This window comes from Heterocephalus glaber, unplaced genomic scaffold, assembly GCF_053883595.1.
Source record: "Heterocephalus glaber isolate CG9 unplaced genomic scaffold, H.glaber_assembly_v1.0 deba00001447, whole genome shotgun sequence".
Taxonomy (NCBI): Eukaryota; Metazoa; Chordata; class Mammalia; order Rodentia; family Bathyergidae; genus Heterocephalus; species Heterocephalus glaber.
The window spans coordinates 8,933,073-8,945,362 of record NW_028258299.1 but is presented as its reverse complement, the minus strand read 5'-3'; the positions used below and the strand labels follow the sequence as shown (position 1 = coordinate 8,945,362).

At 41.5% G+C, this 12,290-nt stretch overlaps 2 protein-coding genes across 3 annotated transcripts in view; both read left to right on the top strand.

The window, feature by feature from the left end:
• LOC101719368 (cytochrome P450 2J2) overlaps positions 1-5,386 on the top strand; it is a 39,472-nt gene extending 34,086 nt beyond the window's left edge. The window contains exon 9 of the mRNA XM_004869601.4: positions 4,736-5,386. Coding sequence (XP_004869658.2) covers positions 4,736-4,914 — 179 coding nt within the window. The 3' untranslated portion in view covers positions 4,915-5,386. The remainder of the gene's footprint in view (positions 1-4,735) is intronic.
• A 2,610-nt stretch (positions 5,387-7,996) lies between these two features.
• LOC101719021 (cytochrome P450 2J2-like) overlaps positions 7,997-12,290 on the top strand; it is a 56,852-nt gene continuing 52,558 nt past the window's right edge. The window contains exon 1 of one of the 2 annotated variants that reach the window (XM_004869600.4): positions 7,997-8,453. In XM_004869600.4, coding sequence (XP_004869657.2) covers positions 8,055-8,453 — 399 coding nt within the window. In that variant the 5' untranslated portion in view covers positions 7,997-8,054. The remainder of the gene's footprint in view (positions 8,454-12,290) is intronic. The other variant, XM_087214658.1, reaches the window with a different exon arrangement.

Below are 12,290 nucleotides of genomic sequence, written 5' to 3'. Positions count from 1 at the left end.
ATATAGGATTCCAAATAGCCTTGATCAAAAAAAACTACACATAGGCATATAATTGTTAAGATTCCAGAAACTCAACAGAAGAACAAAGTTCTCCAAGCAGTCAGAGAAAAGAAACAAATCTCATACAAAGGAAAGCCCATCAGAATCGCAGCAGACTTCTCAACACAAACCATCAAGGCAAGAAGAGCTTGGAGTGACATATTCCAAGCCCTAAAAGAAAACAGCCTCAAATTTAAAAGAAAACCACTCTTGTTCAGTATAGTTCTGGAAACATTAACCATGGCAATTAGACAAGAGAAAGAAATAAAAGGAATAAAGATAGGAAATGAAGAAGTCAAATTGTCATTATTTGCAGATGTCATGATACTCTATATAGAAGACCCCAACAACTCCACCAAAAGTCTTCTAAACTTAATAACCAAATTCAGTCAAGTACCTGGTTACAAGGTTAACACACAAAAATCAATAGCTTTCCTCTACACCAATGACAGACTCACTGAGAGAGAAATAGGGCAAATAATTCCTTTCACAATAGCATCCAAAAGACTGAAATACCTAGGTATCATCCTAATGAAAGGAATCAAAGACCTCTTCTCTGAGAACTATGGCACTCTGAAAAGAGAGATTGAAGATGATATCAGAAAATGGACAGACATCCCCTGCTCCTGGGTAGGAAGGAGTAATATAGTGAAAATGGCCATATTTCCAAAACTGCTATATAGATTTAATGCAATTCCAATTGAGATCCCAGCAGCATACTTCATAGACCTCGAGAAAACAATCCAAAAATTCGTTTGGAACAAGAAGAGACCCAGAATAGCAAAAACAATTCTAGGTAACAGAGACATGGCAGGGGGTATCACAATCTCCAACCTGCAACTCTACTACAAAGCTACTGTGATAAAGACAGCATGGTACTGGCAAAGAAACAGACTTGAGGACCAGTGGAACAGATTAGAAGATGCAGAAACAACGCCAGACACACTCAGCCATCTCATCTTCGACAAAGAAGCCAAACACCCTCACTGGAGGAAAGATAGCCTCTTTAATAAATGGTGCTGGAAAAATTGGGCTTCAACTTGCCAAAGATTAAAACTAGACCTATATCTCTCACCATGCACTAAACTAAAATCAAAATGGATTAAAGATCTAAATATTAAAATAGAAACTCTGAACCAGTTGGAACAGAGGTTAGGTAGAACCCTTGAAGACATTGGTGTAGGAAAAGATTTTATGAACAAAACCTCAGTTGCCCATGAACTAGCACAAACAATCAACAAGTGGGATCTCTTCTTATTAAAAACCATCTGCACAGCAAGAGAAACCACCAGCAGTGTGAAGAGACAACCCACAATGTGGGAAAAAATCTTCACCTGCTCTTCCTCAGACAAAGGTCTACTATCTCGAATCTATAAGGAACTTAAAAAGATCAGACCTCCCAAATTTAAAGACCCAATCCAAAAATGGGCATCTGAAATGAACAGACATTTCTCAGACAAAGAAGTAGAAATAGCAAATAAATACATGAAAAAATGTTCAACATCACTGGTCATTCGAGAGATGCAAATGAAAACACTGCTGAGATTCCACTTCACTCCAGAAAGAATGGCTGCTATCATGAAATCAACCAATAACCAATCCTGGCGGGGCTGTGGGGAAAGAGGAACCCTGTTCCACTGCTGGTGGGAGTGTAGACTGGTGCAACCACTGTGGAAATCAGTATGGAGATACCTCAAAGAACTAGGACTGGAAGTCCCATTTGACCCCACTATTCCACTGCTGGGGATCTTCCCCAAAGAATTAGAAGAATCATACCACAGTGACATATGTGTGCCCATGTTCATAGCAGCACAGTTTGTAATAGCTAAGAATTGGAAACAGCCCAAATGCCCATCAACTGGAGACTGGATAAAGAAAATGTGATTTTTTATAAAATGGAGTACTACTCAGCCATAAAAAATGAGAAATTAGAGACATTTATAGCTAAGTGGATGCACATTGAGGGGATACTCTTAAGTGAAATAAATAGGACACACATGTGTAAATACCGAATAGTTTCTCTGGTGTGAGAAACTGAAAGTGTACATAAGGACTAAATGTATAATAGGTAATGTGAAGTAGGAAGAAAAGGGGCAAAGGGGAAGGAAGTGGGAGGGCTAGGGGAAAGGTTAGAAGGGAATGGGATTAATATGAGAAAATGGAAAAATAGGAACGAAACCTTTGTAAATAGGGAGGACTGGAGGGGTTGAAGAGAAGGCTGGGCAAGGGAGAAAAAATAAGAACCAAGAGAGAATATGTAAAGGTACAAATTTCCAATGATGAATGTCATTATATTGTATACCTAAAATGTACCAATGATTAGAATGAATAATCGATAATGTAAAATAGGAAGAAAAGGTCCAAAGGGGTAGGGGTAGTGGGAGGGGCAGGGGAAAGGAAAGAAGGGAAAGGAAAAATGATGAGAAATGGAAAAAATGGAAATAAAGTCTTTGTAAATAGGGAGAGGTGGAGGGCGTGAAGGGAGGGCTAGGAATGGGGAAAAAAATAAGAACCAAGATGCATTATGTAAAGGGACAATTCCCAATGAGAAATGTAATTGTGTTGTATACCTACAATGTACCAATGAAAGAATTTAATACAAAAAAAGAGAGAGTAGTTTCTCATATCTAAAGGAAATCATTGGATCATAGATGATTGGGTCGGGCAGACAATTTTACTAAACAAGTAATTGACCTACTTGGTTAATGATGGGGAACAATACAAGTATATGCTGTCTCAGGCCAGAGCTTTGAGGTGGAATAGTCCTTGTATTCATCAGTTTTAAAGCAAATAAATACATGTGATCTATTGGGATGTTTCCCTAGTCATAGCACACTAGTCGGAGAGAAAGATCTTTGACACAGGAAAAGATTTCTCTTTGGGAATGGTTTTATCCCAGTCACACAGTGGTCACTGATGTAGTTAGTTCTTGAAGCCTGATTCAAGACTCCTCAGGTCTATTTTTGCATAATATATGGATTGTTCTAACAACTGATTTGCTATCATTTTAACAAGTGGATAATCCTGATATCTGTGATGAGTACAAGATAAAGATAAAAACACTCATGAGTTAGGCACAGGGCAGTGCAAAACATCAGGCACAAAGTAAAGCAGTGGCATAGTTGCCAGTTACATTTACATTTACTGAGCAGTTTTACAGGAATAATATAAATTTTTTGTGACACCATCATCCCACACCAAACATCCCGGCTTTGTGGGTCTGGGCCCTAGGATGGCCCTGAAGGACATTAGGGCCTTGTGCTGCTCAGGTTGCTGAAGAAGGACAAGGCAGGGGCAGATAAAATGAAAACTAGAAAGCAAAGGAAAACGCATACCAGCTCTCACATACAATAGCACAACTTAACACTAGCCTTGGATTAAACTTTTTCCTATTATTTTATGAGTACATATTTTTATACAGATTAATGTGTTTCTCTTTAGCAGATTTGTGCATGCACAAAATATACTTTAATCATTCCCCCTATTACCCCCACTTCTCAACTCTCCCCCCATGGACTAAACACTTTTAAATGATCGATGTGTCTATATATAGAAGTAAGTAGCATTTGATACAAGGGTTGTGACAGCAAAGGGGACAGATACCATATGAACACAGAGATCCTTTTATCCCATTTTAGTGACCCATAAGACATCTGTGAGCAAAGTGAAGGGTAAGTGTCTTCAGGAAGAGTGACCTTCAGGCTCCTGGGAAGTAACCTAGGCCACTATTATAACCCACACAGCAGAAGTATCATCTGCAGCAAAGCTAGGGAGAACGTGTGTCGTGCATCTGTGTGACCTCCAAAGTCAGCGAATTTTGAGTTGACTAAGAGTGAATGAGGTGAGGGGGCTTTCTTAGGTTTTTCTTGGTTATAATATCTCATTTCATGCAAGTTACTCTGCTTCTGTGTTTTTATCAGAGTCCCATGACAGGTATTTTGAAGAATGTGGTACTACATTTTTTATTTCACTGTACACAAGGTTTACTTGTCAGTCCAGCCTTCTTTCCATCACTGTCCCACCATGGTGGCCTCTAATACCCTCAGCACTGAGCTTCTGTCCCCTTACCCCCAGTTCTCCACGTGCCAGGTATTGATTGGAATGCGGCCAGGATGGTGTCCAGTGTGAGCTATAGAGGCCAGGACACTGCTCAGCCTTCACATTGGAAGCAAAGGCCCCGGCCAAGATGGACAGCTCAAAGAGCAAGGAACAGGCAGTTCCATCTGGAGAGCTGTGCATGTCAGGGGTCCCCATGATGGAGGAGGCACAGGGAAGTGACTTAGATGTCAGGAGCCCTGCTCTATCATTTACTCATTTATACTTTGCTATTTCCTTTTAAGGATTGACACAGATTACATAGTTTTGTTCTTGTTTCATTGACTGTTCCTGTGATTGTTTATTAAATGAGTTTTGAAAGGTTTCAGACTAGATATCCACTCTCTGAGTCAGCCCAGGCCTCCCACTTCCATTATTCTATACTCTGTTTCTTCACCCCACAGCTAAGTTCTAAATGCATTTGACCTTGTGGTCCTGGATTTCCAGTTTCTATCCTTTGGTGAATTTAAGTGGTTGTCAGACAAAAATAAAACGTTGGATATAAAATATAAGGTCAGGTTTGCTGGAAGAAGTTGAGAATACCAGTTTGTAGAGGCAACAATGCCACTTGAAAAGATAAATTGTTTGTTTTGTCCCACAGGAAAACGTGGATGCCTTGGAGAACAGCTGGCTAGGTCTGAGCTGTTTATTTTCTTCACTTCCCTTCTGCAAAAATTTACCTTCAAGCCACCAAAGAACGAAAAGCTGAGTCTGAAGATTAGGGTGGGCCTTACACTTTCCCCAGAGAGCTACCGCATCTGTGCTGTCCCCAGGGCATGATGGTGAAGGAGAAAGAGAGAAGAAATGGCATGTCTCTGACGCCTCTGGTGGTTATACAGATGTGAGGGGACAGAATGAAGGTGGGGGAGGAAAGATGTGAGGAATTAAGCTAAGAGGAAATTGGATCACAATCCTAGCTCTGCTATTTCGTTCAGAATTGATACAGGGCAAATCATGTATGGATGAAGTGATTGACCTTTACATCCTGGAGATGGGAAGGAATGTGGATGTTTTTCTCTAAATACAGGTCTTTGTAAGAATCAAAAGGAATAAAGGTGAAGGGAGGGGAGGGAAATGGAGAAAACTAAGAATCAAGATATATCATGTAAAGGTGTAGGTTCCCAAATGATGAATGTAACTGTTGTATACCTAAATTGTACCAATAAACATAATGAAAAGCAGAAGCAAAGGAAATAATGGAATAATGGACTCTAGGTGATTTGTAATCAATAAAGCACATCATAAAATTATAGTTGCACTGTGCCTCCTTCTTGCCTTCTTTAGCAGTCATGTATTTGCTTATGAGCTGTGGCAGTTTCTCAGGTTCAAGTGTTACAAAATAGCCAACAAGAGTTAGAAGTGGAACCTGGGATACAGCCACAGAGCATGGCAGAAGTGCTCTCCCCTTTGGGAATGCTGCCCAGTGCTTGATCTTGTTTCTGCCTCAGAATGCACTTCTGGGAGGTCATCAGGGAAGGTATATTTCCCTTTTTACCAGCAGTGAAAACACCTGGTGCAGACACAGTTTCTATGTTGTATATAAAGAAACACCACCTTGTCCTGGGACCCTGGGCCACATAGGGTGTGAGTGCAGCTGACCAAGCCTGAGAACTATGTTTACAGAGCAAATTAGGAAAATTTTTTGTTTTCAGAATAAATTCTCGGTCCCAAAATGGCAGAGCAGTGAGTGCCAGGAACTCAGCTTCTCCAGGACAAATTGTCCAGGTCTGGAAAACAATAGCTCAGACAGGATTCAAAGTGAGTCAAAGTTAACAGGGAACCTCAAAAGAACTGATAGAGGAGAAGAAATAGGATTAAATGATACAGAAAATAGATCACACTGCGGAGGAGAGACCATGCAGTCCCACTGACAGTAATTGGGTAATCTCTACCTGGGAGGCAAAGTGAAGCTAACAACTCTGCTGTCATTCAGAACCAGAGAAATGCCTCGCAACTGAAGGAAACCTCAGCAGTTGGATCGCAAGGCAAACTCGGGGCACTGCTTCCAGAGCGGCCTTATACAGCCAACCGTTGGTGAGTGACCTCGGTACAAGTGCCCACAGCCCCAGTCGTGGAGCGAAAGTTCACAGGGACGGCACTGTAGGGAAGGACTTAGTGTTTGATCCTGGGTCCCAGAGCAGCTCCTTGACTGCCTCACACTGCCAAGTTCCCAGGGTGGCTGAGGGAAAGAAATGCACAGGAGACCGCTGGCCATTGTAGAATAGATGGGATGTGTCTTAGTTACTTTTCTCATTGCTGAGACAAAGTACTTGACTTCCAAAGTTAAAGGAGGGAAAGGTTTATTTAGCTCAGTTTGTAGAGGTTTCAGTCCATAATCAGCTGGCTCCAAGGCAGGATGACACATGGCTGAGAAGCAGCAGTTCGTGACAACAGAAGACAGCAAAAGCAATAAGGGACCTTAACAGCAGGTTGTGGAAGGGAAAAAGGTACAGCTTAGACTGTCACTCCTTTTACCAAGATTTACTAGATTTCTCTTGAATAAAGGTTTCTTCATTTTCTGTATGCCATAGAACAATTTTAAAAGAATTTTGTGTTTGGTAAATAAAGTTTTATAAAATTTAATTGTTTCCCCAAGAAATCAATGAGAAGAGACTCTACTTATACCATTATAAAGTTAATCATCTCTAGCATTATTTTTAAGGCAAAGCAGTTAAAAATCAAAGAAGGGGCCCGGGGATTTAGCTCAGTGGTTTCGCTGCCTGCTGCTCAAGTGCAAGGACCTAAGTTCGATTCCCAGTACCAAAAAAAAAAAAAGTTTAATAAGTAAAGTCTTTTAAAAACAAAAATCAAAGGAGGGGAATAAGTAATCTAAATCCCTGTTGATATAGGAAAAACCAAATGATTTGTGATATAGTAATTACAAGATTACCTAACTGTCAAATCAAATGAAATACTGCCACGTGTGTAACTCAGGATAATAACATGGAATCAGGAGCAAGAATATTAAAAAGCAGTTGTAGAAAAAAAATTGCTACATAAGCTTTAAAAATAGTGTATGATCACATAACAACTGTATTAAAATGGGAATACGTGGACTGGAAGGACACATGCTAAATCCTGACTACTCCTATGTCTTGCTTGGAAAAAATAAAACTAATTCTCTCGTATTTTTATTTAAAAAATTTTAAGCTGACTTTGTAAGTCTACTTTGAATACAGATGTTGAGTGCTGCAGTCTTCCACAACTGTTCTTTATGTTTTCAGTGTCTCTCAAATGAGGAATAACAGGTAGACAAGACAGGAAGGCATCGAGTTTGGAGGTTGAACAGGGAAGAACTTTGCAATCAGGAGAATAAATAAATAAATAAATAAATAAATAAATAAATAAATAAAAGCCGAGGACCAAGACATTTCTTTCATAGTAGCTGGAACTAACCACCTGGGATGGAGCCAGCTCAGTGCTAGGAGGTTTGATGTAATTCATTTTCTCCTTCAGAGCCCTCTCAAAGAGAAGGCTTCCTCTGGCTTGGGAATTCCCTTATTCATGTAAAGTGGGTGTTTAATTGGAAGTCAGGGCTGAAATGATGACTCTGTGAAAATGAAGCCCTGCATGTCACACTGCTGCCTGACCGTAAGTTCCTAAGACAGGTCCAGCACTGCTGTTACCAGAGACCTTACAGGCCTGGGTGACAGGGTGAGGGGAAATTCCAGCTCCACTGACTGTGGATCTCTCATGCTGAGATGGCCCTGAAATGCTAAGTCCAGCATCTGAGCCTCAGGTGTGTGCAAGAAAATGGATTTTAAGACTAAAAACAAAAGCACTCCTAGCCAGCCTCTTCCAGGAAGGGTGTGGGCAGTCCCAAGGGTGCAGAGTGTCTATCCCCTGTCCAGGGGTGCAGCAGAGGCCTGGCTAAGGTGAGGGAACAGCCAGGCCTGGGAGGGAGGAGCTGCAGAGGCAGAATGGGGAGGGGCCGGCTCTGCGGGGGGGGGGGGCAGAGCAGAAGGGGGGGCGCGTCTGCTCTGGGGGCGGGGCAGGAAGCAACAGCAGAAGGAGGGCCAAGCAGACAGGCCATCCTGGGGCACTGCGGTGGTGACCTGCGAGGACAGTTCACTGTGCGGTTCTCAGAAGCCCCAGAGCAGGTCCTCTACATGCTGGCGGCAGTGGGATCCCTGGCGGCCTCCCTCTGGGATGTGCTCCACCTCCGCACTCTTCTCCTGGCCGCTGTTGCCTTCCTGTTCTTTGCAGACTTCCTCAAAAGAAGGCGCCCAAAGAACTACCCTCCCGGGCCCTGGCGCCTGCCTTTCCTGGGAAACTTCTTCCACCTGGATCTTGAAAAGACTCATCTGGCGCTTAAGCAGGTAAGAGTGAGGAGAGGCTGGCTGCGTCCTCACGCCCATCCTGGCCTCAGGGACAGGGGACAAAGGGGTGCCACAGAGGCTGCAGCTGGGAACCTGGGGAACCCTGCTTCCCACCTCTTCTTCCTTCTGCCTTGCTGGCCTCAGCCATTTGTCCTTTCTCGGGCTGCAGTACAGCTAAATGTTTCCTGCTTCAGTGTGTTATGTCCCCTTAGGCCATTTCATCCTGTCTTAGTTTGTTAAATACTGAAACTGAAACTGCTCTTTGTCCTCTTTTGTTTTCCTGTCCTTTAAAAAATATGGAACTTTCCTTCTCAGAGGCTCCATTCCAGGCATGCAAAACAGTGATAGGGCCTCCTAACTCCTCACCCTGCTCCAGGAACAGCCCCCTGCCACACTTGCAGAGTGCTGGCCTCAGTCCCTTCCCCTGCAGGGCACTCACCAAAGTCATCCTTCAATTCTCCTTCCATGCCCCTGGGTGCAGATTCCTTCAGGAGTCACTGTGGATCAGTTCCATCTGGGTCCTTGTTTTGCTACTAGGACAGATGTGACTAGAGAGGGTGCCTAATGTCACAAAGCAGGAGAGAGATGAAACTGAGTCTTGAATCTTATCCCCGACTGATTTTTTTTATGAAACAGTTTATTATTATATATAAGCCTGATTTTTATGTATCTGTTTGTAAATCTGAGATAAATGGTATACTTAGGTTACAATTACATTAGCATTCTTTTTTCTTTTTGGATCTAACTATGGACCTTGCGCCTGCTACATTAGCGTTCTTGTAGTGGGGAAACACTAACACCAACAGTGTGTTAATTCTTAGATCAGGATTTTGGGTTCATGTCCATTCAGTCTTCACAGTAAGCATATATATTAGGTATCAGCTGGTGGCATTTCCATTGTACCATGGAGGAACCTTGCTAAGGAGAAAGAGTAATGTGATTGGCCCAGATGATTCCAGTAGATACTGGAAAACAGAACCTTGAACTCAACATTATATGACTTGTGAACCTTTTCCCCACATGCAACCTGACATTTGATGATGTAACTAGAGAATGATTAACTTTGGGTGGCATGGTTACAGGATAGTATTCACAGATTTGTGTCTTCAAAGATATCTTGAGTGCTAACAGTGTCAGGCACAGTACAGGACAGAGTGTGATAACATGGGTGGTGGAAACTCTGAAACCAAGCGGGTGGCAAGAGATGTTATCACTGTCCATGGGCCACCCTGGGGATAATCTTTTAGAAATTGAGTGGATTTTAAAGGAATGTTTGGCAATTTGCTAAATGGAGAAAAAAAAATAGGAAATTTTAAATGAGTGAGAGTCATGTGCTAAAGCATGATGAGAGAAAGGGGAGGAAACCAGGCAGTTTGTATGGCAGGTGGGCAACTTCACTACTCTCCCTCTCCCACTTTCTAAACATTTCCTACCATAGCCATGTGGCTGATGCTAAGAATGTTTATTTGAACAAAACAAAAAGAATCTCATCAGAATAAGGTAGATACATGGTATATAAGTTGTATAAATTAATAAGTACCTTGTTCATCAAGCTCCTTGTAACAAAGAAACCCCTAGGGCCAGAGATCTAGTGCAGTGGAGATTTAGCAAGCACAAGGTCCAAGTTCGATCCCCAGTACCAAAAAACAAAACAAACAAAGAAACCCCTAAATACAATGATGTAAACAGGAGTGAAAGTTAATTCTCACTAACAGAGTGCTCAGACTTAAGCTTGCAGTGCAGGATAGGGTGGCTTTGTCCCACAACATCATCCAGGCTCCAGGTCCTTCTGTGTTATTGCTTCTGTCTTACACCAACATCATCACCTGTGAGTTGTGTCCCATGCAAAGAGGAAATGGAAATGGATATGTTACTCGGTAGTTCCCATTAGAAATGCCTCATCAATTAAAGGTGCTGTAGGTCCTTGCCTTGCACAAAGAACTGAACAAGACAAACACAAAATACTGACAACACTTATGTGAAAAATGGGATTAAGAGAGAAACCAGCTCTGACAGAAGCAGATCGGCTTTCATGGGAACAGTACATTTTGCAGTTTCTCTTGGAACACTATCTCGAAAGCAACATTTGTCTTGACGAACAACCTGGGGTTTCAGGCAGAGCACCCGGAAGGAAGGTCCCTGCCTCCATCCCAGGCTCCTAGGGCAGAGAAGCTCAGCCGGTTGCAGCACCCTGAAGAAAGCTCCCCCACTGCCATCTCAAGCTCCTAGGGCAGAAAAGGTGAGCCGCGTGGGCACCAGAAGCACCCCCACACACACCGTGGAAATGAGAAGACACATAAACAAGCCTCAAAAACAGACTTCCAGATCACCTACAGCAACCCCAAACAGAAACGAGATGGAATAATCTGATACTCAACCACCTGGACTCTCCGAACTGGCAACAAAAGAGGATCTGGGAAAAATGAAATCAGAAATAATTACTCAGATAACAGCAAAGATTTTGCTCATGGTGCAAGACATGATTAATAAATCTAGAGAGGACACAGATAAAAAAATAGAGGATCTGAGGAACATGATGGAATCCCAACATGGGAAACAAATGGAATCCATAAAACAGATACAAACAGATTTCCAAGAGATTCAAAACTCCATGGAAAGTCTGCACAGCAGAATGAACCACTGTGAGGATAGAATTTCACATATAGAAGATAAGATTGCAATTAGTGAGGAGGAAAAGAAAAATTGCTTTAAAATTGTAAGGGAACATGAGAAATCAATCCAGCAGCTGCTAGACGATGCAAAGAATAACATAAGACTGATTGGAGTCAATGAAGAAAGAGGAGTGCAGATGACATAAAAAAACTGTTCACAGAAGTGATGGCAGAAAACTTCCCAAGGAGGGGAAAAGAACTTGACATACAGATAAGTGAGGCATTATAGGACTCCAACTAGCCTTAATCAAAAAAAATCTACACATAGGCATATAATAGTTAGGATTCCAGAAATCCAACAGAAGAACAAAATTCTACAAGCAGTGAGAGAAAAGAAACAAATCACATACAAAGGAAAGCCCATCAGAATCACAGCAGACTTCTCAGTGCAAACCCTCAAGGCAAGAAGAACTTGGAGTGATGTACTTCAAGCCCTAAAGGAAAACAGCCTCCAACCCAGATTGATGTACTGTCTTTTAAAATTGATGGAGAAATAAGATACTTTCATGATAAAGAGCACCTCAGGAACTTCATGAATACCAAACCGGCACTCCAAAAAATTTTAGACAATACCCTAGGAAAAGACAATGAGGATCACAACCTCAAGAAGCCCAGCAGAATGAATCCATTGGGCGTGACAAATTAAACGCAAAGAGAGAGAATCCAACAAAAAGAAAAAGTCATGACAAGGCTTTTAAAACTTTTAACTTCATCTCCCTAATGAGTGTATAATTCAATCTTATTATTGTACTGATTAGTATTTTTCTGATTCTAGAGTTGCACACCATTCCTTGTGCTATACTGGCTATTTATCATCTTCTTATGTCTACATTTTGATTGGGTTGTCTCTTAATGAGCTGTAAGAATTCTTTATATATTCTGGTCATAGGTTATATGCATTGTAAATATGGTCTGTTTAAGGACTACTTTTCATTTTAATGATGTCATTTAAAGTTCTAAATTTTGATGGAATCTCACTTATCAATTTTTTTCTTTTATACATCATGTTTTTTGTATCCTAGGTAGTTACTGCCTACCCTGAATTCAAAAATATTTTCCCTTATAATTTCTTCTTAAAGTTTTATAATTTTAGGCTTTCTTATTTAGGTTCATAGATCCCTTCAAGTTATTTTCATGTATGGAAAAAAAGGGTTAAGGTTAATTT